This window comes from Aotus nancymaae, unplaced genomic scaffold, assembly GCF_030222135.1.
Source record: "Aotus nancymaae isolate 86718 unplaced genomic scaffold, 86718_ANA_hifiasm-v0.15.2.pri h1tg000016l, whole genome shotgun sequence".
NCBI classification, from domain to species: domain Eukaryota; kingdom Metazoa; phylum Chordata; class Mammalia; order Primates; family Aotidae; genus Aotus; species Aotus nancymaae.
This window is the reverse complement of record NW_026988428.1, coordinates 35,996,983-36,020,193: the sequence shown is the minus strand read 5'-3', so window position 1 is coordinate 36,020,193 and position 23,211 is coordinate 35,996,983. Positions and strand designations below refer to the sequence as shown.

Sequence of the window (23,211 nt, the reverse complement as noted above, 5' to 3'; positions counted from 1 at the left end):
GCAAAATGGTGTCTTTTGTATTTCTACTTCACAGATGATGTAAAAGAGGTCAAAGGAGGCAGAGAAGAAGGAAGAGAGGGAAGGAAAGAGCCTGAGGGAGGCAGGGATTCTCATTACCTCGGAGCAGAGCTGAATCGGCCATAGCCATCACCCCTGCTAGACTCAGCACCCAGAAGGCAGCACCATTTATTGGGGCCAACTTTGTCCCTTGTCCTCCACCAAATGCTTTATCTACTTCCTGTGATGTGGGTGTTTTCATCCCCACTTTACAAATGAAGACAAAAGTCAAGTCACATGCCCGAGGTCACCGGAGTGGCGAGCAGCCCCGCTGAGTCTTGAACCCAGGTCTCACACTTCCAAAGCTGAGAGTGCTTGACCTTGACCATCTATGTCCTCCCAGCCTCTGAGACAGTGGCATGTACCTAGTAGGTCCTCAGTAAATGCTAAAGTGAAGGAAGGAAGGGAGGAAGGGAGAGGGGTAGAAGGAAGGGGAAGATAAGCCAGGGAGACTCTTTGGCAGCTAGAAAATAATACTAAGTGCTGTTTTCCAGTGCCAGGCTGGCACGATGCCCAGGACAGCTGCCCTACACTCGGGAGCTCAAGGCCTACGCTTGCCTCATCTTTTCCAGAAGTATGTGAGCCCAGATACGTCAGCCTTCAGGTATGCAGTGAGGTCTGTGGTGAGGCGCTCTCCCTTCTCTCTTTCCTCCTTGAATGGGCCTTTCTTTTGCCAACTCCCCACCCCTAACCCACCCAGCCAGCCCAGCCTTGACCCCCTCCCCAAAGCTAGGCCTGCTTTGTTGGGGGTGGAGGGTGGCTGTGGACCAGCCCCCTAAGCAAGGCAGATGCCTGTGGGGAGGGAGCCCTGCATGCTGCGGGGGGAGGGGCAGGAGCACCACATCATCCAACAGGTTGGTCAGGCTGGGAGGCGTCCCGCCCTCCTGCAGCTAATGAGCACTGTGCGACAGGTGTCTGCTCCTCAGTCCCCAGCCTGCCCCAGCTGTGACCAGAGCGACCAGAGCCCGCCGCTCACTGCCGCATCCCCGCAGAGGCTCACTTGCTCATCCCCCCCTCCTGCTTCCGGCCGGGGGCGCCATGACCTGCCGCTCCTGCGTGGTTGGCTTCAGCAGCCTCAGCAGCTGTGAGGTGACCCCGGTGGGCAGCCCCCGGCCTGGAACCTCGGGATGGGGCAGCTGCGGGGCCCCCGGGCCGGGCTTCAGCTCCCACAGCCTCACAGGCTGCTGGTCGACTGGCACCATCCCCAAGGTGACTGTGAACCCCAGCCTGCTGGTACCCCTGGACCTCAAGGTGGACCCTGCTGTTCAGCTGCAGAAGAACCAGGAGAAGGAGGAGATGAAGGTCCTCAACGATAAATTTGCCTCCCTGATTGGCAAGGTGAGCACAAGTCGGGATGGGGGGGTCCCAAACATGAAGGTTTGCCAGGCCCGGGCAGGTAGCCCGGCTGTTTCCCTGAGCATCGATCACCACGCCCCACCCCCGTGCACAGCCAATGGAGAGGCAGTAGCCTCGCTCTGAGCAGGTGCTGGAGGAGGGAAGTCCCTGATCCATCCTGGCATAGGGGGAGAAAGGGACCCCAGGATGGCCTTCGAGGGATGTCTGGATGATAACATGCTGCATGGCCTGGGGTCACCCACCACCCAGGCAGGGACTGGGAAGGAGCCCCTAGTGTGGCCAGGGGTGCCCTCTCACAGGAATGGCTGATGGAGGTGTGTTCTGCGTCCTACTCTGAGGCAGGTGGACAGAGGAGATGGCCTCCCAGGCTCCACGCTCCTGTTCATCCCTCAGGCCTCTGGCCCTGCAGCATCTCTCTCAGCTGCCCCAGCAGAAGAGCTGGTGGGGTGCAGGGGGCGTGGGGGGCTGCCAGAAGGAGGCTGCTGCCCAGACTGCTGCGAGTGAGGGTGCAGCTCCAGTGTCAGGAGATAGGAATGCAGGGGACAAGGCCTCAAGTCAGAACCGGGCAGCCAGTTGGGCCTTCCCACACCCCGTACCCCGCCTCCTGCCTGACTGCAGGGAGCACATCCTCAGCATCACAACCACACTTCCTAGATTCCACTGCCCATGGCTGGCAACAGGTCTGGGGCACTCGTGTCTATCTCTGCTCCCAGGGCAAGGGAGCGCCCAAGGAAGTCCTACCCACTTCCCATATCTGCTCTTTACTTACCTTCTCCAAGAAACCCCTCCTGACTCTGCACCCTCCTGCCTTGCTCAGGAATAATCATGATAGTACCAGCAGCCATTGGCTAATTGCTTACTATGTGCCAGGCACTGTGCTGATGCTTTTCATGTTTATCTCTATTTCTCTCAACAACCTTATGAGAGAAGGCAATTTTATGCCCATTTCATAGATGAAGGAAACTGTGCATTTCTGACTCTCCCAGTAAACAGAGATCCAGCCTTCAGGCCCTGGCTCAGTCCTCATCTGCTCTTGGCCTCTGAGTCTGTGTTCCTCTGCATGTTGCTGGTCACTCCCATAAGGTGGGAGCTCACGGAGAGGGGCAGAGGGAAGAAAGGAACATGCCTTGAGAATCTACAGGGAAATTTGGGGAAATTCAAGCCACACGGTTACCCTGCAGTGGCTGTTATGTTCCCAACGGTGCAGATGAGGAAACTGAGGACCGGCAACGCTAAGTGCCTTGCCCAAGGTCACACAACCAGCAGGTGGCCATCTGGATTTGAACTCAGGTCTGTTGAGACACAAAGTCAGTGGTCTCTGTGGCGGGAATCTTTTCTTTCCCTCTTCCATTCATGTGCCTAGACCAGAGTTTCCTCATCGACACCTGGGGTATCTCTGAGTACGAAGAGGGGAAGGACCACCATCCACCCAGCATCCTTTGCCCAGCCCTAGCTGCACAGAGCCCTGCACTGCTGGGCTGGTTCTCCCTTTAAGAGCAGCCCAGCTGCCCTGGGGAGGCAGGTCACTGCAGAGCCACCTTCTCACCAAACCCAGTTTAATCTCTTAGAAGGAATGCTTCGCTGAGCTATGTAATTTGGCTCAGATGGGTGGCTTTTCTCCCGCGAACGCCAGCGCTGTTATCACCCTGTGCCACTGCCACGGGGATGTGAGGATGTGAGCACCGGGAGGAGGCCCACAGGGTTGGGGTCCTGTGCCCAAGACCAGGGCAATGCCCTTGAAGTTCTTTTGCAGAATTGGAGCCTCCCAATCCTTAGCCTTGACCTTGTGATGGGGTGCCCTTCAGGGTGGGACACGGGGAGCTGTGGGTGCCAGCCCTTTGGGGGCCCTGGTTGCAGGACCTCTGCCCCAAGGAGTCCAAGCTGACTCTTCAACTCTACGAAAAAGATCTGTTAGCCCCACCCTTACCTTGCCTCCTTGTGGAGGCTGTGAGGACCCAGGTGGAGGCAGGCAGTGGTTAAGATGTGAAATCTGGAGCAGCATTTCGGGGTTGCAATCCCAGTCCACCACTGACCAGCTGTGTCATCTCAGGCAGGTTATTGAACTTCTCTGTGCCTCAGTACACATTAGGTTAATGGGCTCGTCAGAATCAAATGGGAGAATTTTTGAAAAGCACTTAGAACATACCTGGTACGTGTTAAGTGCATTATAACTGTTAAATAAAAAATGAAATCAATGGGGCTGGCCCCAGGAGCAGCTAGCACCCAGTTAGCCCCTTCCAAGCAGGAGCCTGGAGAAGAGGTGGGGAGAGGCTCCCTGCTGGACAGAGGAGTGAAGGGACTCAGTGGGCAGGGGGTACAGAACCGGGCTGTTGAGCAATGGATGGGCCCAGAGGAAGGCCCAGCGGTGAGATGCCGTGACCAGCGGGTGGGGGCTCTGGGCAAAGAGAGAAGAGGGGTGGGGGCCTTCTGGCTCCACCTCGTCCTGGGCCCTCCGAGGCACTGAGACAAGCCTGGGAGCACTGAGGAGGAGCAGAGACTCTCAGGAGGTGGCAGAGGCCCTGGAGCCACGTGGTTTCTTCCACTTGCTGGCTGCGTTTTCCTGGGCAAGCCATTCACCCTGTCTGCACCCCAGATTCCATTGCTCCGCTCTTCTCTGCCAATGGCCCTGAGCTCGTACCAGTGGAAGAACTGGTGAGGCCATAGTCACAAGATGAAGGGGGATGAGGAGAAGCAGCAGCAGGAGAGGCCAGGGGAGGCAGGGAGGGGGCAAGGCCGACCTCCAGTAGAGGCTGCTGGCTGGGCTACTTGCCTTCATACATAGTATGTAGGACAGAAGAGGGCATGGAGCAGGGGCAGGAGGCAGGACTGCCTAAGGTCATCCTGGGGAGGCTGTAGAGAGCAAACCCATGAGCAGTGGTAAAATGCCCAGAGACAGAGCGGTGGAGACAATGTCTTCACTGAGGCCTGTGGGACCTCTGGAAGGACTGAAGTCAGCCATCCCCCTGCCTGTATGCAGAAAAGCACAAACCAGCCACTCCTGATGAGACTTCGAGGCTCCCTGGCCAGAGTCAACATCTGGCTAAAAACCAGGGATTCAACGGCCCCCCTCTGAGGAATGGGACCTGCATGGCCTAGAGGCACTGGCCAGTAAGCTGGGGACCTCTGAGACATCTGGGCTGTCTCCCTCCAGGAGCTCCAGTTCCCCTAGAAAACAACATGTCTCTCCCCTAACCTCAGCACCGCACCTGGCCCTACTTTTCAACTGGGCTTCAGTTTTCTCATCTGTAAAATGGAGAGGTCCCTGCTACAGCTGCTACGTATGATCTAAGGGCAGGAGGCCGCGCAGAACAGAGAAGGAGGAGGAATCAGAGGCAAAGGCTCGGCAGCCTTCATGGTGTGAGGCAATTAACCTGGCACCTCTCAGGGCGCCAGGATTATCAGCCCTCCCTAGGTCTTTGCTCCGAGAGGGAGGAGGCTTTCTACAGGGAAGTTCCTGGGTGGGGGATGAGTTTCCACCCCCACCCACTGAGACAACCAGAGACTCCCCCAAGGGCAGCAGAACATGGGGGGGCTGTCCCTAATCCCCTAAGACCACAAATGCCTCTGGCTGGACTGGCTGGCCAAATGAACACCATATCCCAGCAAGCTAGTGCTGAAGCATAGGAAATTGAGGTTAGACTGAAGGAAGAACTTCCTGGTGCGAAGATTTTTCTGCTGCTCATGGGTGGAGGAAGGAGCCTCACATCTCTCCTCTCACTCCACCCTCAGTGTAAACATGGGGCTCCTGCTTGTCAAAACGGAGGGAAGGTGGGGTGAGCAGATACCTGCCCCCCCTCCCAGAGCTCCCTCTCACACACACAGGGCAGGGCAGAAACCCTCTTGACCTCCATCCCTACTGAACCTGTTTGGCTGTGAGTGCAGCAGAGAGCAGGCTTAAGGTTGGCTTCAAGCAGAACCTACCAGTACAGATACGCAGGGGAATGGCAGTCCACAAATACTGTCAAATGCCATCGTCCAGTATTCCTGCTGCCATTGTGTACTGTGAATGACAAAGGGTCATCAGAGCGTTTCAGGAAAAACAAGGACACCCTGAAGAAGCAGAGCAGAGGGAGAGAGGCAGTCCTCTCCTAACCCTTTGGGAGCCCACCAAGGTGCAGAGTGGGCAGTGGCCATCAGATGGGCCTGTCTGGGAAGCTCAGCCACCAAGTTGCTTTATGACCCTGGAGAAGTCACTTGATACCCCTGGCCTCCATTGCCTCCTCTGTAAATGAAGGGCCAGCCCAGCTGATCCAAAAGGCTGCTGGCAGTTCTTTGAGACTACGATTCTGGGAGCCGAGGCCAGCAGCACCGGCAGTGGCGGGAGAAGGCCCAGTACTCACCTGTGGCCGTAGTAAGCATCACTGGGCTGGTGATCACCACATCCTTATGACAAACAACCCACACTGACAGGAGCCAGGCCCCAGCCGGGCCTCCCACCTCATCCCCTACCCACATCCCTGGCACTGATGGGGTAGAGGCCCCAAGGGGGAGCAGATGGCTCCCAGTGTGACTGGGAAAGTGATGGGTCAGGACAAATGAGAAACAGGTAAACTGAGGACCTTTCAAGATATGGATCATGGAGGGCTTCCTGCAGGAGGAACAAATGGGAAGGATGGGAGGGCCTGGTGATGGGAAGGAGAGTGCCTGAAGGAGGCTGGAGCCCAGAGAGGACAGGCAGGGTGGGGAGGAGGGAGGCAGTGAGTCCCAGGCTGAGCTGGGCTGGACTGGGTGGAGGGAGGGCAAGGACCTCGAAGGACCCTGCCAGTAAGAGGCATACGGGAGGCTGAGTTTGCGAGGAGCAGCAGGGCTCAGAGCCCTCCCATGGTTTCACCTCCATGCAAAACTGTCCCTAAATGGAAGCAGAAGCCAGCCCAGGAAGGGTAGCTGGGGTCCCAGGGCCCACAGGGACTCCGGCAACACACAGGAGGCATGTGTCACAGCAGCTAAAACATTCTAAACCCAAAGTGCCTGGATTCCAGGCCTGGCTCTGCCACTTGCTAACTTTGTGACCTTGGGCAAGTTCCATCACCTCTGGTTTCCTCATCTGCAAAATGCAGCTTATAATAATACCACCCATGGGGATGCTGCCGGGAGTTCATGGGTCAAGCATTTCGAGCAAGGCCTGGCACTCAGCAGGGGCCACATGAGCACTTGCTGTTGTTCCTATCACAAAGCACATCCCCAGGTGTCCCCTCAGTCTCACGGGGAGGGTGGCAGGTCAGGACAGAGGAGGAGCAGGTAAACTGAGGGTGTCTGTGCTAGAGGGAAGTGGGAATCTTTCAACATATGAGTCACAGAGGGCTCTGGCAGGAGGGAGCTGGAAGAATAGGGAGGAGGGAGGGCCTGGTGATAGGAAGGAGAGTAGAGAGGACAGGCAGGGTGGGGAGGAGGCAGGGGAGCCCCAGGCTGAGCTGGGCTGGACTGGATGGAGGGAAGGAGAGGACCATGCAGGCAGATGTTATCACTCCTAACCTCTAGCTGGGGAAACGGAGGTTCAGAGAGGCTGTGTTATTGAGAGGATGAGCACTTAAGCCCAGTACTAACCAGGCCCTACCCTGCTGAGTTTCCAAGACAAGAGGAGACCAGGCTTGTCACGTCGGGAAGGGGGCAGAAGGGCCTCTGACACTCCATGTTCCCTGGGTTCTCCCGCCCCAGCCCCAGGCAGGCACGGAGAGCCTGTCGCATGCTTGGCGCTCTCACCCTCGTCCCCACTCCCTCTGCCAGCCCTGCCCTGCCCTCCCCTGGAAGCCTTTGCTAATTGGCTCCACCTTGCCCCGATCCTGTCCTTATCTTACCATCTTCAGTTTTAACAATCAGTCATTGGAGATTCGTTCTGCTGAGTGAGGGCCCTGGGTGGTGTACACAGATGAGCTGCCACTTCCCAGGGAGTCCCCCAGGGGCTCTCGCCGGTCAGCCCAGGACCTCAGCCCCCAACTCGTCCACACCTGACCCCTTCACCACCCTCCTGCTCTCCCAGGTGCAAGCCCTGGAACAGCGCAACCAGCTTCTGGAGACACGCTGGAGCTTCCTGCAGGGCCAGGACTCAGCCGCCTGCGACCTGGGGCATCTCTACGAGGAATACCAGGGCCGGCTGCAGGAGGAACTGCGCAAAGTGAGCCAGGAGCGGGGGCAGCTGGAGGCCAACCTGCTGCAGGTGCTGGAGAAGGTCGAGGAGTTTCGAATCCGGTAGGCAGAACCCCATGGGAGCCATGAGCAAGGCCAGAGGGCTGGGACCAAGCTATGCTGAGATGGGAGGCACTTAAGCCAGAGAAAGAAGAAAGACGTTCTGGAACATTTCTCTACCTATTTATGAGGGACTGGTCTGTGCCAGGCAGTATTCTAAATACTGAGACTATGGCCGTGAACCTACAGCTGCCCCCTCCCTAATAGCGACTCTTGCCACAAAGTCAATCTTGCGCTGGCTCCCAGCTAAACCCATGCCTGCTGGCCCTTGGGCATAATCATAACCCACCCCCTGCCTCGAGCAGCCTCCTCTTGTACCTATGAGCACACCTGCTCTTGCCCACACGTTGCTCTGGCAATGGGAAGTTACGTTACTAGCTAGAACAGATGGGTTTCTGTTTTAGATGTGGCTTTAGATTTGGATCTCAGTTGGGATGGAAAGGAGAGGAAAACCACCAGGATGCAGGCAGGGGATGGAAAGAGTGGGGTTTATTTGAATAGAGAAGAAATGCATGCCAGCCATCAGGGGAGACTTGGAACGAGACAGATACGGAACAGCCTCAGTATGCAAGGCGCCTTTACAACTTGGTGGGCAGACAGACAGACAGACAGACAGTGGCTGGTCAGTACATCCCAGCATTTATGGACCCAGCTTGGGCATTAGACCAGGATGAGGTTTCATCTTTGCCCTCACCCATCACTAGCTTTGTGACCTCCAGTAAGTTGCTTCATATCTGAACCCGTTTCCTCCCGTGTGAAATGGGAATGACGATGGTTGATGGCAACCTAGGGTAGGTATCTAACCTAAGGAGGGAGTTGAGAGTGTGGCGCGGTGGCTGGCAGTTATGAATGGCAGGTTTTTTCTATCCCTAGAAGGCTGAAGTTCTCAGCACACAGCAGGTCTTTGACACAGGTTTGCTGAACTGAATTTTCCAGTCTAAAAGGGAAACCTGGTCACTCGGGCTGCTTAGAGGAGAGGTGACCCTCTCTGGCCAAGCAGTGGGCAGGGCTTCAGGAACAAGGAGGCTGAGGCAGAGGAGAGTGGCTGTGCCCTGCACCCACCTCCTTGGGTCTGGTCTCCTTGCAAGGAGACTGCCAGCCAGGGTGAGGGGAGGATGGTGCAGGCTGAACCCCTGGCCTCCCTCCTGCAGTGCTGTGGTCCAGCCCCAAACCCTGCCAATCTGAGGTGTGACCCACAACCTCCAGAGCAGGTGGCCAGGGCTGGAGGGTGGAGGGCACCTGTCCAGGAGTCCAGAGACCCGAGCTGTGGCTGAGTTTGGCCATCACCTCTCCCCAGCCCTGCCCTCACAGGCCTAGGGAAGCACACAGGGCATCTGAACACCCCTCCTGGGAGCCCCAGCTTCCCAGCACCTGACCATGACTGAGCAGTCAGGTCAGTTCACCAGAAGCTGTGACCCACTTCCCTGATCCCTAGTAGATCTTCAGCCCTCAAAGGAACAGAGAATGCCAGAGCTATAAGGAGTCCTGGATCCTCCTTTTACAGGGAAGGAAGCAGGCCCAGAGAGGGCAGGGCTTGTCCTCAGTTACACAGCCTGGCATGCTAAGTCCCATCCCTAACCTCAGCCAGCCGCTGGGTAAGGCTGCTCCCACGAGCTCCACCAGATCACATCTATGGAAGCACTTCATACTGGGAGTTCTATACACACACTACCTGTTGTGTTAATCTGGCACAGCCCCCTCATTTGGCCTGCTGCCTGGTTTCTATCCGCCTGCTATCTGTCTCTACTGCTTATGCTCAGAGCCTCTCTTCCTCTCTCTGGGTAGGGGATCCACCCGAGTTGGGAAGGAGAGACTGAGCAAACAGCTTGGCTGGAGAGCACACCAGAGCCAGGGGAGCTACAGGGTGGCTGGCTATGCAGAGCCTAGGGCCCCAGGAGCCCAGAGACGCCAAGCCGAGCCCCAGGAGGGAAGGGCTGTGCCCTGTCTCTACAGAGCCGATGAGATCAGCCTCACTCACTCCCAGAAATAAACAAGCTTGCGGGGGGGTGCAGGTGTGACAAGCTAAAAAAGGCCTGAGAACGGGTTTGGGAGCTGGTGGCTGACAGACTGGCAGAGGACCGGGAGTGGAATAGGGGACCTAACCCTCTATGGGGACGGAGACTTCCAAAGGCTTTGAGGTTGCAGAAACCCCAAGGATCGGCAGTCTTCCCCTCCTATTTACTAAGGACGAAGCAGCGACTCAGCAAAGGGAAGCAACTTGCCCAAGGCCACACAGCAAGTGACTCAGGGATGCCACATACAGCTGTGCAAGCTGTGCACTGCATAAGAGTGCATGGCTGAGGCAGTGGATAGGGGCTGAGATCCAGTCAAGCATTAGGCCATCTGGACTGGTACAAGGTCAAACAGCCTGTCAGGAAGGGGGCTTGTTTCTCACTGACACAAAGGCTGGAGATGAAATGGTATTGGCCTTAAGGGGACTGACTCTAGACTGGAACCCAGTGTCCTGCCTCAGTCCAGCAATCCCCACTGTCCTCTCCCCTGGGGCTCAGTGATGGCTCCCACCTCACCCACACAGCACACCTAGAAGTCCAGGACCAAGGCAGACCTGGCCTAGGCAGGACACCATGAGGACATCATCTCAGTCCATACTCCTGGTGTCCTTCTCCACCAGGGGAGGTTTCCCAAGGCAGCTGCCAGGCCCGTCTCCCTCGACTCACCCTACCTATGTTCCCCCAGGCAGGGTGAGTGGCACAGAGTCGGCCACTTGTGCTCCGCAGCAAGGCTTCCCAAGCCGAGGCAGAGGGGCTGAACCCCAGCAGCTGCTGCCCCCCGCCGCAAGCACCCTGTGGGTTGCCCTATTTAATCCTCACTGTGCCACTGTGATCAGGGCCGCAGCACATAGGAACTCACCCACGGACACAGCTGGCTAGCAAGGAAGCCAGGATTTCAGCCCACATAGCCTGGCTCAAGGCTCCTTGCTTCACCAGCACGTTCTAGGAGCCCCCAGCCCTTCTTTGAGCCTCCATTTCCTTATCTGTAAAATGAGACCAATGGGACTTCCCTAACTGGGGGCTCTGAGGGCCACAGGCGACAGTGCAGGTGAAGCCCCCGGCACCTGTCATTCCCCACTCAAGTCCCATTTTGTTCTCTCTGGGAATGCCTAGACAGCAGAACGTTCTCCCCGGCCCACTCCTCTGCCCAGATCCCCAGGACCTGCACCATGATGGCCCCTAACAGACTCTTGGCAGCCAAGGCACTGGCCAGGGAGGGTGTGGACCCCCGGAACGCTGAGACCAGAAACCCACGTGCCCTGCAGTTGAGTCCAGGCCCCTCAGCCCCTCGGGTGGGCTGGTGGGAGAGAAGAAGGCATGAGGGAAGCCAGATGCAGACAGCTCACATGGGTGATGAGTGACGTGGCCCTGCTGGGAGGCCAGGGCCTGAGGTAGGCAGGCAGCTGTAATTAGAGCCTCCAGTGATTCAGGCATTCCCTGAAAAGGAGGGAAAACAGAAGCTGCTGAATCCCCACAGCCGCTGGGGCCAGCGAGAAGTCTGGGGCCAGCAGACACCCACCCCGGGGGCTGAGACAAATGTTTTGACTGAAGGAAGATGGTCGGGCCAGGGATCGGGGGACCTGTCCTCCCCATCCAACAGTGTCCTTGTTCCAAAGACAGGTGGGCATGAGTAAGGAGAAGTCCACACTGAGAAGAGCGGTGCGCTTTGTTGAGTACGGCCTATGCAGTCTGTAGCTAGCCGTCACTGCATCGGAGTGGGCTTTGTCAGCCCCCTGTACACATGGGCACACATACCCCTTAGAGACAGGAAACCAAGGGAGGAAGGGTGAAGCAACTTGCCCAAAAACACACCAGGGATCCATCTGACACAAAGGCTGGAGATGAAATGGTATTGGCCTTAAGGGGACTGACTCTAGACTGGAACCCAGAGTCCTGCCTCAGCCTATCCTCACGCTCTTCCTATCCTCCCTTTGGAGGGAACATGATGGGATGGTGTCCTACCAGCTCACAAAGCAGAGGGGAGGCGGCTGGGACTGCAGGGAAGGCGTGGAGGTGGGAGAGGTGAGGTGTGAGCAGGATGCTCCCAGCGGACTTGATTGAACCTGAGACTGTCAGGGAAGAAGGTCAGGTAAAGATGAGGGGACAAAGTGCCAGGGTGAGGGGCTACACAATCAGGGAGGCCTCCTGGAGGAGGTGGATGTGGAGCAGAGCCAGGAAAGGGAAGAAGCCGCTGGGAGAGGGCTGGATCATCAGGAAGGAGCAGGGAATGGGAAGCCAATGCCAGGAGGTCGGGGGAGAGAGAGAGGCCCTGTCATAGAAGACGCAAGAGGGAGGACAGGCTGCTTTTTTCTAACTGGCAAGAGACCGCAAGTGGGATAGCAGAGGCCCTGAGCCCCAACCAAGGGGAGTTCACCAGGCCCAAGCCCCAACCACATCCAGCTGAGCCACACCTCTCTCCCTCCCAGGTATGAGGATGAGATCTCCAAGCGCACAGACATGGAGTTCACCTTTGTCCAGCTGAAGAAGGTAGCCTGCCCAGCCCGCCCCAGGGGCTCCTTCCTCATGGGCCCTGGGCCCTCTTTCCTTCCAGATCACCTACTCTCCTTTATGCTCAATCAAAGCCCTCAGAGGCTTAAGTCCCAAGACCAACATGTAGACAGGGAAATACCCCCATCCCCATCCAGCTCCTTTTTCCGGGCTCTGAGCCAGATCTCCTCTGGAATCACCCCCACTCTTACCCAGGAGACAGTCTCCCCAGCCCACTCCCGCCCTGGGACCCTCCATTCCCTCTCCCACCACTCACCAGTGCTCCCAACCCCAGGACCTGGATGCAGAGTGTCTTCGTCGGACTGAACTGGAGACCAAGTTAAAAAGCCTGCAGAGCTTCGTGGAGTTGATGAAAAGCATCTATGAGCAGGTGAGTGACATGGGGCCAGTGTCCTGCCAAGCCCAGATCTGGCTGGTCTGTGGGTAAAGGACACAGGGGACGCGCAGCCATCCAGCAGGGCATGGAGCCTCCAACAGTCACTTACAATTTCCAGCCACAGCAGAATAATTTCCTGAACCCCTTCCTGTGATGATGTCTCTAATCCTGCATGAGCCCTGGCCATTCAGCTCATGGAACACGGGCCGCTTCCCCAAAGGCCACTCTTTTTGGAATAACTGTATCTTTGTGTGCTAGAGTACTGAGGGTCTTGGGGGACCAAGTGCCTCTGGCAAGGGTCAGGAAGCTGGCCTCAGGGGCATGTATCCCAGGGGCCTGGAACCAGCATTCTGATTGAACTGATCTCTCTCTAATCCCTGTAGCCTAAACCACAGGCACCCACGGTGCTAGTTCTGATAGGCCTGCCTTTCCCTCTTCCCCATTTTTGGCTAATGATCTAGTAAACACAGACAGAGGAAACAGTCGCGTTTGTTTCCTAAGTCCTCAGCCAGGCCCGGTACACAAGGGCCCAGAACAGCATAGCCTGCGTCGGCACAGCCGTCAGATGGGCACAGCCGCTGGCTTCCGGGCGTCGCTCCTCCATGCCAGCTGCTGACTCCCAGGCCCCCTTCAGGATATGCATCCTCCTCTCCACACCGCTTCTTTCAGGGGTGAGGAGGTTTAGGAGTGGTGCTCCTGGGCTAAAGCTGCTTCCACAGAGGTCTTCAGCTCAGCTAGAAGCAGGCAGCACCACTCTGGGGGATAACAGGGCTTGGCCGCCTAAGTGCCTCACACTGCTGGCACCGAGCTATGGCACTGCAGCCAGGGTCAAGGCAGAGATCAAAGCCGCCGCCGCAACCTAAAGATTCTGCTAAAACGGCCCTCTGGTCTGCTGACCACGGTTTCATGGCTGCGCCCTGTGGAAGGGAAGATCGGACCTCGTGGCCTTGTCATGGGCCACACTCCTTTCCAGCAGTCCCAGCCCCCAGATGGGGCTTCCCTGGAGCTGAGTCTTATTTGTGGCCACGAGATGGAGCACAGGAGAGAGAACAGCAAACCCCTGGGAGCAGCAGGAAGGAAGCCCTCCCAGGCAGTCCACTCTCCCCACAGCCCTGAAAAGCTTCCTGGCCCTAGCAAATTCCTCCACAGCCAGGCCAGCCACTGTGGAGCTGACCAGGGCACGATGTCCACTGGCTGGGTGGGAACTGAGCCAGGGGCTCCTCTGCTCAAAGTCACTGTGAGCTGGTACAGCCCAGACAGTCATCAGCAGGGCCATCTCCCGTCTCCACTGGGCTGGATCTCCGCCACCCTTGCGCCTCCACCCACTCGTACCGCCTCTGAGAGGCTGAGCCTATGGGCGACTGCAGAATCGGCCAAACCCAGAGGTTCAGAATCTGCACTCCACCTGCTCACTGATTTCTCAGCAATTTCTCAGAGCTCAAGCTCTAAGCCAGGATGCCAGCCCTGCAGCCGTAGAGACATAACTGGAAGAAGGCTGGGCATAACCAGTGATGTTCCTGAGCCTTGCCGGGTCGCACCCCACAAGACTTCTTGGCTCCTACCCCAGTAACCAGGCCTGTGGGTTCCCTTTGGATTTTGCAGACCTTGGACCCCAATCTCAACTTGGCCTCTTTTTCTTTTTTACTATTTCTGTGACTTTAGGCAAGTTATTTCTCCTCTCTGTGCCTTAGTGTCCTTATCTGTAGCATAGAGAGAGTAGCAGGACCAGCTTCAGAGGGCTGTGAGGAGGACTCAGCCTGCTCATTCATTTAACAAATGTTTACTGCATGCCTACTAAGTGCCAGGCACTGATACCACAGCCTGAGCAAGGTCTGTTCTCTCAAGGAGGGCATGACTTACCTGAGAGAAGTCATAAGCAAGTTAGCAAATATCTGGACAAGACGGCTTCGCAGGGTGACAGATGCTGGGATGCAAAGAAACCGGGTGCTGCGCTGAAGCTGGAGGGAGGGGAGGGCCTCGGAACCCATGGGTGGGGCCTCTCAGAGGCCCAAGGGTGGTGGAGATCCAGCCCAGTGGGGACTGGAGATGACACGAAAGAGTTGTGCAAAGCCCCTAAGGCAGGAGGGAGCCTGGCGATTAAAGGAGAAGAAAAAAGCGTCTGGTCAGAGCAGACGGGGCAGGGTGGGAACCTTAGGTCAGAGACACCTGCAGGGCTGGCTCATGACTTGGACCTCATTCCGAGTGTGACGGGCAGCCGCCGGTGCGCGCTGGGGCAGGGCGGCACACAGCGGGTTTCAGCTGTGGTTGTGCTATCCTGAGCCTGCCATGAAGAAGGGCCTGCAGTGAAGGCAGTAGGGGCCAGGGCACCACAGCAGTTATTATTACTTTTGGAAGCAGCAAGGTGGGGCTGAAACATGAGGTTTATGTTTTTCTCCATATACCGCTGCAGGCTAAGAGGGCAATGCTGACTCTTTGCCAAAAGGATTCCCCATCCCAGGGGGTGTCTAAGCCAGTGCTGTCTGATAGAAATACAATGCGAACTGCCTATGTAATTTTTTCTAGTTGCCACATTTAATAACAGAAAAATTAATTTTAATAATATATTTTATTTAGCCCAATATATCCAAAATGTAATTATTTCAACGTCTACCTCATTGGACAGAGCAGCTCTGAGAAAAGACTGTGCCAGTCACACCTGCCTCAGGTGGAAGAAAAAGCTGGCAGAATGTGAGTGGCCCAGGAGGCCCCGATACTCTAGTTTCAACTTTGGAGCAGACACCAGATCAGAAATAGACGCCCACCCCTGTGTCCCAGAAAATAGCCCTCTCCTGTCTCCAACACACATATGCATATGCACACACACGCATGCATGTGTGCGTGCACACACACACACACACACACAGAGCTAGAATCCATTCTGAAAAGCCCTTCCCAGCCAGCTGAGCAGGAGCTCACGGCCATGATCTGCTCAGGCCTCATCTACTGCAAACCCTCCGCCTCTCTCCTCCAGGGGCACAGACTGCAAGGTCCCTGCAGCTTCTGAGGCACAGTCCAGCTCCCAAGTGTGTTTGGGGCCTGGCTGCATCCAGCTGGAATGACACCTACCCCACCCCTAAGCTCTGGCTCCAGGGAGATTAGTTGTGGAATCTGCTGACAACCCCTTGCAGCCAGGCACACCTTGTGGGAGGCCCATCCCTGCAGAGAGAAGCCAATGCTGCCTACACTTTCACAGGGAGGCTGCCCAGGGAACACTTCGTCTCAGCTTTCTCACTTTTACCAATTACCATAATAGAGTCCTTAACTACTGTTTAGTGAGCACCTAATGTATTCCAGACACTGTGCTAAGTGCTTTGCAGACTTAATCTCAGTTAATCCTCACAACAACTCTATGAAGTAGGGATAATGATTAAGAGAGCACAGATTCACTTTGGCAGGCCAAGGCGGGTGGATCACGAGGTCAAGAGATCGAGACCATCTCGGTCAACATGGTGAAACCCCGTCTCTACTAAAAATACAAAAAATTAACTGGGCACGGTGGCACGTGCCTGTAATCCCAGCTACTCAGGAGGCTGAGGCAGGAGAATTGCCTGAACCCAGGAGGCGGAGGTTGCGGTGAGCTGAGATCGCGCCATTGCACTCCAGTCTGGGTAACAAGAGCGAAACTCCGTCTCAAAAAAAAAGAGAGCACAGATTTTGAACAGCTTGGATTTGAATCCTGGCTCAATAACTGTGTGAACTGGAGCAGGCTATTTTAATCTCTATATGCCTCAGTTTCCCCATCTATAAAATGGGGACAATAATAGCATCTACTTCACTGGGCTGTTGTGAGGATTTGTTTTAACATATCCTAAAATACTTAGACCAGTAACTGGCACACAGTAAGCATTCCATAAACATTAGCTATTTTCAGCTCTATAATTGGACCCATTTTACAGATGAGAAAACCAAGGCTTAGACACATTTAAAAACTTGACCAGGGTCACCCAAATAATAATAAGTGATGGTATTCAGATAGTAACATTTTACTCTCTGTTACCCCATAAGAGCCATGATCTGCCCGATGTGGGGAGCACTGTGAGGGTCCTCACACACGCAGCAGCCTCCTAAGGGAAGCCCTAAACTGTATTTTGGCTTAATTCTTACCCATTTGGAGGTGCACATGCTCTCCAGGGGGCCCACCCTGTGGGGCACCTCCACACCACACAAGCCAGCATTGTCATACCCTGCGCAGCCCGCAGGGGCCTGCATGTCTGAACAGGTCTGCGGATGTTCTGAATGCTCCATTTCCTGCTTTTGTTTACCAAGCTCCTGCTTAGCCTGCCTGTTCCCAGAAAATGTCTCGCTGGTCTTTTCGCCCTGACTGGGAAGTCCTGCTATAGTGCGTCCTCACAGTGCACTGGCCTTTCCCGGGGCCAAGACAAATGCCAATTAGGCTTTCGTGTAGAAGTGCGCTGGAGGGCTCTATCTGGGGGTCCCCGCACCCACTGATACCCATAATGTGTCAACCAAAACAGCCTCAAAGCTGCAACTCTGAAACTGTCCCCAGCCAAGCCCCAGCCAGGGTGCTGATGCCACGTGGGAAATGTCAGCTAGTGGCCGGGGCAGCGGAGGTGAGGCTGTGGTAACGATCTTATTCTGTCACAGATTGGGCCATCAGCCCGCTTTGCCCAGAGATTTCTATTTTCATTCAAAGATCAACCAAAACCCCCCCAGCAGGAAACACCCAAGGGCAGCTGGCCACTGACCTCAGGGTCCTGCCAGCTCCAGGACAGAGAGAGGCATCCCCCAGAGGGGCTTCCGGATGCCTGCCACTGCCCCATCATCCTTGCCACCAGGAGGCGCTGGTGGGCAGAGTCCGTTCCCCGACAGGCCTTTGCAGTTGCCCACACAGCCCTAGTTGGCTCCTCATCCCTGTTGCCTACAGCTCAGAAGTCCAGCCTCCGCCTGGGACAGAAACCAGAGGCTTCAGCACAAGCTCTCTGAGCAGAGCAGAAAGAGGGATGGAGGATCAGGAGGGAGCCCAGAGTCAGGAACCAGGGTCAGAACACAGTCAGGAACTAAAAAGCTGAGCCTGGATCCCAGCAGGCAGGCCTCTGGGTGCACCGGCCAGTTTGCAGGAAATATTGGGGCTGAAGAGCACGTATAACATCGCACAGGGTACAATGATAAAACCCAGCTGTGAGGGACTCCGCAAGGCAGACAGCCAATGTGTTCAATAAGAATGATTGCAAGGGACGGAAAAGAGAGAAACAGAGATTACAAGACACCCAGAGACATATGGACCAACTGCAGTATACGGCCTTGTTTGGATCCTGATTCAAACAAACACATTCAAAATATGATGAGGCGGTCAGCAAAATGGGAACGCTGCCTGAAATGTGATGATTGAAAGAGGGGTCAAGGGTGGACTGTGAATGCCAGAAGTAGCACGATGTGTCTCTGCCAGCACCTGCCCCCTGACTGGCCCCTCCCCGCCACTGACTCGATCAGTGCGATGCTTGGTTGACTCCCCTCGCTCCTCCTTCCCACAGGGAGGCCCTACCCTTTTCAGCATATCCAGGGCAAGCTGCCCAGGGCCCCTTGAAGCCTCTTCTAGAGATCCCTGGTCCCACTGTCTCCCTCCACACCCCTGAGCATTCTGGCTAGAAAGCTGCCAGGCTGCGGGCAGGAGAGAAGGCCAGTCTAGGGCCAGAGAGACGGTGAAGAAGGTGTCAGCCCCTTGTCTCTGCCCACTAAGGCAGCCTCGCAGCAGCAGCAGCAGGGACTCTGGGGCCAACCTTGCCACTCACCCCTGTCTCCACAACATCTTTGTGCCTCAGTTTCCTCCTCTGGGGCTGCAGCAGTGCCAGCCTGTCGAGGATGTGTGGAAAGCACTCAGCACACAGTCCAGCCATAGGGAATTCCTCAAGGAAAGGTGGGTTTGGCCATTTCCAGAAGTCCCCAGGGATAGGGAGGAGACGGTGAAAATATTGTGGTCGTCCAGGCAACATCCCTTGGCTAGAGAGGGAGCGGGCAGTGAGTCTCCAGGGGGACCCTGAAGTCAGAGCACCGGAGGCCACGCCCAGGCCCCTCACAGGCTGTCGGCTTTCAGTGGCACCAGGAGAGGAGAGTGCAGGTTTGTCAGCCTCCAGCCCACCCCCACCCTGGTCACTCACTGGCTCCCCTCCCAACACTTCCAGATAAACTGAGCCACTCCTTTGCCAAACGTGGGGGCTCAGGGCTGAACACAGCTCTGCCAGGCCCACAGGGAGCTGTTAGTGGAAGAGCAGAGCTGTACCCCACAGCACAGAAATAATGAAGCAGTGAGCAAAGGGGCCCGACTCACAGCCCCAGAGCCTGACTTCTCGGGTGCTTTCCCATCAGCCAGGAGGAGGCTGTCCCTCCCAGGGAGAGGGCAGCAGGGCAGGCCATGGGGAAGCTTACAGGGCGGCCTTTGGAGCGGACAGTCCTGGCCTGCCCTCCACTCAGAGAGGGAGACCATGGATGGGTAAGCAGCAGGCAGTGAACTGCCTTCCGAGAGTTCTGGCTGGGGAGGTGTGGCAGGGAGGCATTCAGCCTACCATCATCTCTCCAGAGGGACAGGAAGGGAGCAGGTCTACTCTCCGCTCACCCCGGGGACAAAGGGACTGTGTGGGGCTGAGGGTCCTTGTGCCCTCCCCACCAGCCCTGAGCCCCTACATCTGTGCCCCGCCAGGAGCTGAAGGACCTGGCAGCGCAGGTGAAGGATGTGTCTGTGACCTTTGGCATGGACAGCCGCTGCCACATCGACCTGAGCGGCATCGTGGAGGAGGTGAAGGCCCAGTACGATGCCATCGCAGCTCGCAGCCTGGAGGAGGCTGAGGCGTACTCTCGGAGCCAGGTGGGGCTGACCACGCAGGGCAGGAATAGCAGCCTGGGAAGCTCTCCGGGCAGCAGGAAGGGCTGGGCTGGCAATGGCTAAGGTCGCCTGCAGCTCTGTTATGAGAGTCTATGAGAGAGGAATGGAGAAGCACAGGGGTGGGGCGGCAGGGGAGACCGTAGAAGCTGGCCTGTGCCCTCCAGGCAGTGCTGTTATCAGCAATGCCAGGCAAGATGTGGGCATGGCCCATGGGGCTCAGCTAGGGCAGCCAGGAGGAGGCCACCCAGAATGGGAGGTGGTAGGGGCAACAGAGGGATCCTGGCATGGGGGTGGGCTGCAGAGTTGGAGATGGGAGTGGGCGATGCAAGAAAAAGCAGAGACGGGTAACGGGTGCTGGGAGCGGCACTGAGCTGCCCCGCACTGAGACCTCCACACGCCTCCAGCTGGAGGAGCAGGCCGCCCGCTCGGCCGAGTTTGGGATCAGCCTCCAGAGCACCCGCAGCGAGATCACGGACCTCAATGTGCGCATCCAGAAGCTGCGGTCCCAGATCCTCTCCGTCAAGAGCCACGTGAGTACCTGGGGGATGCGCCTGGGGGCGGGGAGGAGAGCAGGGAGACACACAGTCATGTGTGCTGAATACAGGCCAGACACAACTGAGTGACCCTGGGTGGGTCGCTTCGCTCCTCTGTGCCTCAGTTTCATAACCTGTCAAGTGGGATAATAGCACAGCCTTCTAAAGTAGTTATGAGGATTATGTGAGCTTTGCATGCAAAAACGCTCTGTAAACTGGTCAAGGCTGCTGGAAGGTTAGAAAGCCCCCCCTACCATGCACACCCAGAGCCCACTGCCTCCCACCTGGGGAGGTTTGGGGGCCACTTAATCAAAGCCCCCCACCAACTACACAGAGAGGAGGGAGTAGAGGCCTAAGTCCCAGCTTCCAGTCAGAACAAACCTTCAGAGCGGGCACTGCCCTGTAAGGATCGCTGGGAAGGGCTCCTTCACTGGCTTGTGGTGCTCTCCTCTGGCCTTGGGAAGGTGTCTCTTCAGGTCTAACTGAACTTCCTCTTGCTGCGTGCCAACCCATTACCATACCCAGTCATGCCATTGCTCAGCCCTCCCTCCCCACACCCACCCCACCAAGGACAGAGGTGACTCCTGGCCCTGGCCCACTCCTCCTTCCCCTGCTCACTGGCCCTTTCCTTCTGTCCTCCTGCCTGCAGTGCCTGAAACTGGAGGAGAACATCAAGGCAGCTGAGGAGCAGGGTGAGCTGGCCTTCCAGGACGCCAAGACCAAGCTGGCCCAGCTGGAGGCTGCCCTGCAGCAAGCCAAGCAGGACATGGCGAGGCAGCTTCACAAGTACCAAGAGCTGATGAATGTCAAACTGGCCCTGGACATCGAGATCGCCACCTACAGGAAGCTGGTGGAGGGCGAGGAGGGCAGGTGAGAGCCAGGGCTGGTGAGGTGGGGCTGGAGGGGAAGGAGGGCTGCAGGCCCAGGCCTACACAAGTTCTACACAACAACTACCTGTTCTCCTTTCCAGCACGACACAGTGAGCCTGGCAGGCCTGGGTTCAAGCCCTGGCTCAGCCACTTACAAACTGGGACCTTGGCCCAGTTCATTTAATTCTGTTTCCTCATCTGGAAAATGGGCTGATAAACATCATTCACCTGTGGCAGGGATGATTAATGTGATTATGCATGCAAATACCTGTCAACGCTCAGTGCTCAGTGTTATTAGCCATTTATGCCACGGAGAGGGGACAGAGGCCCAGAGAGGACAAGCTGGCTAGCCAGGGTCACACAACAGGGCAACCCCAGGTCTGGGAGGGACCACCAAGAATTGGCCTCCACTTGCCGGCTCCCAGGGGAGTTTAAGCCACAGGTGCTCTTTACATCCCATGATATCCCCCTCTCCTACCCCGCCCCTCAGGATGGACTCGCCCTCAGCCACTGTGGTCAGCGCTGTGCAGTCCAGGTGCAAAACCGGTGAGTCCTCTTGCCCCAGTAACCCATGGTGGGGTGGGGATTAGGGTGCAGGGGCATCATGATCTTAAAGGCTTCATTTTAAGTGGCCCCCAAACCTCCAGCCCCTTCCCTCCCCTACCCCTTATGTTCCCTGTAGCTGCCTCCAGGTCACGCCTCTCCAAGGCCCCCTCCCGGAAGAAGAGGGGCAGCAAAGGCCCTGTGATCAAAATCACCGAACTGTCAGAGAAGTACTTTTCGCAGGAGTCGGAGGTCTCGGAGTAAGGTGGCTGGACCCCAGGAACCCCAGGGCACTCCACTGCAGCAGAAGGGACTTAAGCTAGACTCAAGAAAGCAGCTTGAAGCCTCTAGGTTGGGAGAAGAGGAAAAACCTGCCACTGAACCGAGCGGAGGAGGGTTAGAAACTGCCTGCCGTTTTGTGGGCTGCCAGGGCGGGAGAGAAGCATCACCAGCTGCTCAGAGCCACTCCGCTCCATCTCAGTCTCTCACAGCGCCAGCCTTCCAACCTTCTGGCTGGAGGTGTTCCTGATGGGTGAGCCGGAATTAGGGGTCAGTTTTGTCTCTACCTCCTCGTTCCTCTTAGGCTCCTCCTCCAGCATAGTGCTCTGCCGAGGCCCCTCTGACTCTTGCCAAATCCTTGCCCTGGACTCCTATCTCAAGCCTTGCCTTGCCTCTGCCTCGGAACTGAGGCTGGGACCCGGCTTGCTCACCTATGGGCTGGGGCCGAAGAGGATGGTGTGGGTCCTGTCCTGTATCTGGAGTTCCTGCGAAGACTGGATGCTGAAGACTCTCTTGGCTTTCCGGTGCTCCTTGGGCTCCCCAGAGACCTGACAGTATTAGGGAGTGAAGGGAGGAGGGGTCCTGGGTGTTTGGGACCTGAGCCTAAGGCTGGAGATCAGCCAGGAACACCTGCGCCCCTCCCCCTCCTGTGGGTCCCTCCTACTAGGCCATAGTCAGAACTAGAAGGGCTGCCTCCAGCCAGCTCCCAGACCTTCTCCAGAAGCGATTCTTGCCGTAATCAACTCCCTGGGAGTGGAAGCCAGAGGGCAGCTTGAGATTAGGGAGGAGCATCAGATCCTCCTTCCACCTCCCTGCCATGCAGGTGTCCCAGCCAGCCTGGGATCTGAGCTCTCTGCCCCTAGCCCAGGTTGTTCCCAGCCTGAACTCCTGGCTTTGGTGCACCAGGTCCTGGAGACCCCTGGTCCCACCCCTGCCATGAGGTGAAGCCCCAGGCCCACTTCCCATGAGTCCCACTTCTCAGAGCCTCTGTTCCCCTCTCCATTGGGCCAAACAGCCTGGTGCCCCCATCCCTGGCATTCATGGAGGAGCCCAGGAACTCCCCACACCTATGGGGTTAGAGCTCCTCCTTCCTTCTCACTCCGTCCCCTTCCTCCCTCCATGCCCACTCCCCCTGCCTCTGGCAGTCCAGGAAGAAGGCACAGTCCAGGGAAATCTGGGAGCCTCCAAGCCCTTGAGGTCCAGCTGTGGGGCCCAAATGACAGCCTGACAAGTGTTCCCCAAAGAGGAAAATTCTGCATCCCATCAGAAGACAGGGGTGTTGGCAGGCATACTCCTATCTCCTCCTCTCGGCTGTCAACTCGGGGGCTTGTAGAGGCATCCCCGCAGCTCCAGCCTCCCACTGCAGAGCTTCCTTCCCTCCTCTCTCCTCTCCCCTCCCTGCCCCTCACCTCGCCTCCTCTTCTAGACTCCACTGGATTCATTCATCTCATTTTCCAGGACATGCTGGCCAGAGGTCTGGGCCCATCCCAGGCCTCAAGGCCGTCCAGACCTGTAGGGAGCACTGGCAGGTTACTGACTCTCTGGCCATGGGAACTCAGACATTCTCATCCCTGAAGTCCCAAAAGAGGGTGCTGATCGGTGCTTTTTCTCAAGCTCTTCATTGGTTTCCAAGGGAGCAAATCCTCGGTGGGGATAC

General features: G+C 56.8%; 1 protein-coding gene across 2 annotated transcripts; it reads left to right on the top strand.

Moving 5' to 3' along the window:
• The first annotated feature begins 1,095 nt into the window (after window positions 1–1,095).
• Window positions 1,096–22,979, top strand: KRT80 (keratin 80). Of its 2 annotated transcripts, none has more exons than XM_012450247.2 (9): window positions 1,096–1,395; window positions 7,391–7,599; window positions 12,035–12,095; window positions 12,391–12,486; window positions 19,148–19,312; window positions 19,735–19,860; window positions 20,513–20,733; window positions 21,223–21,278; window positions 21,415–22,979. In XM_012450247.2, the coding sequence occupies exons 1-9, from the start codon at window positions 1,096–1,098 to the stop codon at window positions 21,537–21,539; spliced, it is 1,359 nt and encodes a 452-aa protein (XP_012305670.1). In that variant the 3' UTR covers window positions 21,540–22,979. The 2 variants fall into 2 exon arrangements, with proteins under 2 accessions (XP_012305670.1, XP_012305671.1); XM_012450248.2 differs by having other exon boundaries at window positions 21,380–21,484.
• The last annotated feature ends 232 nt before the right edge of the window (window positions 22,980–23,211 follow it).